The sequence below is a fragment of the Charadrius vociferus genome, unplaced genomic scaffold, assembly GCF_000708025.1.
Source record: "Charadrius vociferus isolate BGI_N301 unplaced genomic scaffold, ASM70802v2 scaffold291, whole genome shotgun sequence".
NCBI classification, from domain to species: Eukaryota; Metazoa; Chordata; class Aves; order Charadriiformes; family Charadriidae; genus Charadrius; species Charadrius vociferus.
The window spans coordinates 1043560-1048139 of NW_009646958.1; the positions used below are offsets into that span (position 1 = coordinate 1043560).

General features: G+C 46.4%; 1 protein-coding gene across 2 annotated transcripts in view; it reads right to left on the reverse strand.

Annotated features, from left to right (window-relative positions):
* KDM4B (lysine (K)-specific demethylase 4B) overlaps positions 1 to 4580 on the reverse strand; it is an 85401-nt gene that overhangs the window by 16855 nt on the left and 63966 nt on the right. For both annotated transcript variants that reach the window (XM_009895182.1, XM_009895181.1), the window contains one exon: positions 1109 to 1287. In XM_009895182.1, coding sequence (XP_009893484.1) covers positions 1109 to 1287 — 179 coding nt within the window. The remainder of the gene's footprint in view (positions 1 to 1108; positions 1288 to 4580) is intronic.

The window sequence follows — 4580 nt, forward strand, 5'->3', positions numbered from 1 at the left end:
AAATTGCGGGGGGAAAAAAAAAAAAAAAAAAAGTCATCCAACACCTGACACGATGCAGCACAAATACTGAATTTCAACTCCTGCCTTCCCCCGCCCCCCCGCCCCCGCCTTTTGCTCCTCTCTCTCTTCCTTAGGCCTGTACTGGGATCTGCAATTTATTCTGAAAGCTGAAAGAAGCGTTAGCATAATGAGAAGTTTTCCCAGGTTTTCATCTGTAAGAATCTAAATTCTTAAATTGCAGCTGAAAACACCAAGGAAAAGAAAAAAAAAAGAAAATATTAATAAAAGCAAGACCTTCCCTCCCCCTCTCCCATCCTTTTGGCATTCTTCCCTACTCTCTCCGCAAGAATTTCTCCAGAAGGGCATTTCAAGGTTCCTGATAGCAGACCAGAGTTAAAAACAATGGATTAAAACAGTCCAGCTGTGCCCAGTTTTCCTCACAACCATTATACAACACCATCCGGCAATCAGAACAGACATTTTCTTTTCCGTCTGTATAATAAATCAAGAGATTTTATCGAAGGGGGCGGTGGGTTCTGTTTTTCTCAAAAAAAGCTGCCAACACATGCACATGCATCTATGGCCATATTCCTAGCGGACACACAACGCCAGATCTGGCTCTAGAAGCGTGCAAGAACAAATCAACGCACAACTGAGCAAATGACTAATTCATCTGATAAATTTTGCCTTTCGGCTCATAACATATCCCAAAGCATATCGGTAGTTTCCAAAAAATGATGTATGTGCTTACTCAGTAAATTTCTATTTTGCTGCTTGTTTGCATATATTCAGAAGTGCGGACCCCGAGCTACACGAGAGCGATCGCGTGCCCAACGTGGCACCGCTCCTCTGCGTGAAACCGTGTTTGCAGCGCAAAGCTCTTCATGTGCGATTTAAAAAATGAAAGCTGAGAAAGGCAGAGGAGCCGGGAAAGACGACAAAAAAAGGCTCCATCCGCCGCCTCTGCCAAATCCAAACACACTTCTTCAGTGTGCAAATTTGTGTGAGTCTTCTTTCTTTATTATAAAGGTCTGCACCGTGACTCACACAGTAGCCACCGCTCAGTACCCACCACCGCCCCGTCCCGCGGAGCAGGATCCGGAATTACCTGGTTGTACGGGTAAAAGAGGGTGCAGACAGCACAGTACGGCTCGCTCAGGGCAGCGGCTGCATTGAATTTTCTTTCAGCTGGGAAATTATGTGCTTTATTCTTCCACTGGAGGGAAAGTAAAGATTTCAAAGCCTCTGGGTCACTCATGTCTTCCTCCCCAGAAAACGGAAATGTTTCTAGAAAGAAAAAAAAATAATCCCAAAACAATGGACAGTCAGAGGAGACTACAGAGAGTAGAGGCAAAAGCAGCAAGGTAGGGTTAAACAGTTAATGTTTAATTAGGAAGTTTTATTAATTTAATTAAGAAGTTCAATAAGAACGTTCAACTTGTCCGTGGTTCCTCATTGTGTGCCTCAAATACTTCCTCAGACGGCCGTCACCTCCACTGTACGGGCAGGACGGACAAGACAGACACCGAGCACCGGATGGAACTGGCCATGAGGAAGAAGGAAGAGAATCTGCATTTACTGCCCCCGGAACTCTCTCCACTTGCCAGCTGGGGAGACCTCCAGCACCCTTTTAATGATGCCACGTTCAACATGCGTGATACGAGTGCGAGGAAACGCCCCGGTCCCTCTCCTGCTGGGAGCCGCATCCTCTGGGAGATGCGCGTGCAGTTCGTGCTGGTTTGGTGCAGCAGCTCCCAGTTCCCACCGCTCAGCACCGAATCTGGTTAACCTCCCCAAAGCGCATCCTGGACCTGTTTCCGCAAACACAAGTCTTGGCCATGAGACAGCCTGCATTTGAGTTTTCATTTTACTTTTCTGCAGCTGCTTCACGGCTGCTTCCATCCAGCGCGCACCAACCACTAAGCCCTCCATCTGCATTAGCCACCAGCTTTTCTCCTGCCAGAGCTCTGATAGGTACTGCTTGCGCTAATTAGTTTGCTAATTCTTTGTTTTCACAAAACCTTCAAAAGGCCCTTGGCATTTTACGATTAAGCCACCGCAAGCTCCATTTGTGTCGGTCTGGGGGTCTGAGTTTCTTACCATTCCTCATTAAGGAATTTTAAGTCACTACAAGCGTTAAAAGAAATTTTCCACGCAAGACGAAGCGTAAACCACTCATTTCATTGTCAATCCGCAAAGTTTCCAAAAGAGCAGCTTTGGCCAGGGGAACTCAAAAACATCTTAGTGGCACATTATCACCAGAGCCCAGCTCATTAAACCAAACTGTTCACTGCTTCACTGTTAATTACTGGAACTGCGCAGTTAATGTTCTGCTCTCAACAAGTCTAACCCCATTTCTACCTCTACCTCAGACTCTTAGGTTTACCAGAAACGATAAAAGGAACTTGTAGTAAACCACTAACGGCTAAGTTTACATCTCAGATTCTAAATGTTCCCCCCAACTAATCCAATATCTATTCGCCAGACAATGTGGGAAATTTTATTGTGTTTAATTAATCAACCTTTTTTTTTGAGACGATGGATGCTGTCTGGGTATCTCCCTCACACTTCAAATGAGGGTTACTTCTTAAAAAGTGTCTTTTCTTACTCCATTTTTTATCTTGGTATCCAAAGGCTAACAGCAATTGCTAACGCCACAGCACTGCACAGGATTCTGCTGGAAAGGGAGACGAACAGGGAGAGCCGTGCGGGGGCGAGCGAGGCTGTCCTTCCTGGGGGAAGACGCTGCTCACGCCAGGAGCTCACTGCCAGTTCTGCGCGTATCCGACCAGCGCTGGGCCTCGCAACAAAACGCATTGACGAGGACGTGTTCTACAGTCGTCACTTCAGCCACACGTGCTTACGTGTCCGCACCTCGTGTAAGGCACAGACAAAATTTAAAATATACCGGTGATCTCAGGTATGCAGACTGGGGCTTTCAAGATGCTTTACTTTCAAAGCAGAGCCCAAACCTCACCTTCTGAGGAAATCAAGCATCTTTAACGACATTTTAAGACAAGAGCCAAAGCCCAACCCACGCGTTTCTCCGAATTTTAGCCAAGGCACATCAGGAGACAGGCAAGGATTTGCGATACCAGCGAACTCGATGAAGCCCGCACCAGAATCCAGAGTGACAGAGGGAGAGAAAAAAAGGAAATTTCTGTTGTACGTTATCATCACCTTCACTCACCCAGGATGGATTCTAGGCTACACACAGCATTCAGCACGGCTCCTAATGTTTGAAGCAAGTTATACACAAGCAGAACAGGCTAATGATTTGTCTCAGCTGAGATTCAGCATACGCATTCCCTTAATTTCCACGCTCACTCTTCCTCACAGCAGCGTCCAGATCATCCTCACACATTAGCCCCGAAGACGCAAGGAGTGCAGAGCTGCTTCTATTCCCCGGCAGCGAAGAGAAGAATCTCTTTGATCAGATTTTGCCCAACAGTGCTGTGAATCAGTCCCCAAGAAATGCCAGCTTTCGCAGATAGCTGCTCCCGAGTCAGCCCGCAAAGTCCCCGTACACCACCCAAAAAGTCAAAACAGTGAAAAGAATCTGTCTAATGAGGATCCTTCAGCACAAAGTTTGCTGCAAGGTCTCGCACCAAAACAGGATAACTAGTCTCAACTGCCTTCCAGCGCTTCACTCCACGTTACACGTGTGCAAGACATCAAATGCGGCATCCTTGGTAAGGAAATGGAGCTGTGCGTGCACAGAACATCCCCTTCTTACACTAAGTTTCTCTAAAAATCAATGGATATATTCTCTGAAGGAAAGCAAGCAGGAAAGACATCCCTTTGGAAAAAAAAAAAAAAAAAAAAAAAGTTGTAAGTTGCTTGAAAGCAGGGACTGCCAACTGCACCTTCACGCGCCCGCCCCAGCACGCGAAAGCTTCTTACTATGGACTTTTCTATATTTTGAGTACTTTATAATGGGGACATGTCGTGGTTTAACCCCAGCTGGCAACTAGAACCACGCAGCCGCTTGCTCACCCCCTTACCCCCCCAAAGGAGGGTGGTTGGGGGAAGAGGGGAAAAAAGGAGGGGAAAGGGAGGGTAAAACCCTTGTGGGTTGAGATAAGGACAGTTTAATAGGAACAATAAGAGAAAAGGAAAAATGACAATAATAATAATAATAATACACGCAGCCGCTTGCTCACCCCCTTACCCCCCCAAAGGAGGGTGGTTGGGGGAAGAGGGGAAAAAAGGAGGGGAAAGGGAGGGTAAAACCCTTGTGGGTTGAGATAAGGACAGTTTAATAGGAACAATAAGAGAAAAGGAAAAATGACAATAATAATAATAATAATGACACGGGTCACTCTCACCGCCCGGTGGATTGGCACCGTCTGGAGCAGTGACCGCAGATCCCCGCCCCGACCAGCCCCCGTCTATGTACTGAGCAGGAGGTCTATGGTATGGAATATTCCAGTGGCCATTCCATCCTCGTGTCTATACTGCTGTGGGAAGCTGAAAAAAGTCCTTGACTAGTGTAACTATCACCTAGCAACAACTAAAACCAATAGGTATTATTGGCATTCCTTTCACAGCAATCACCAGGAAGAAAATTAACTCTTTCC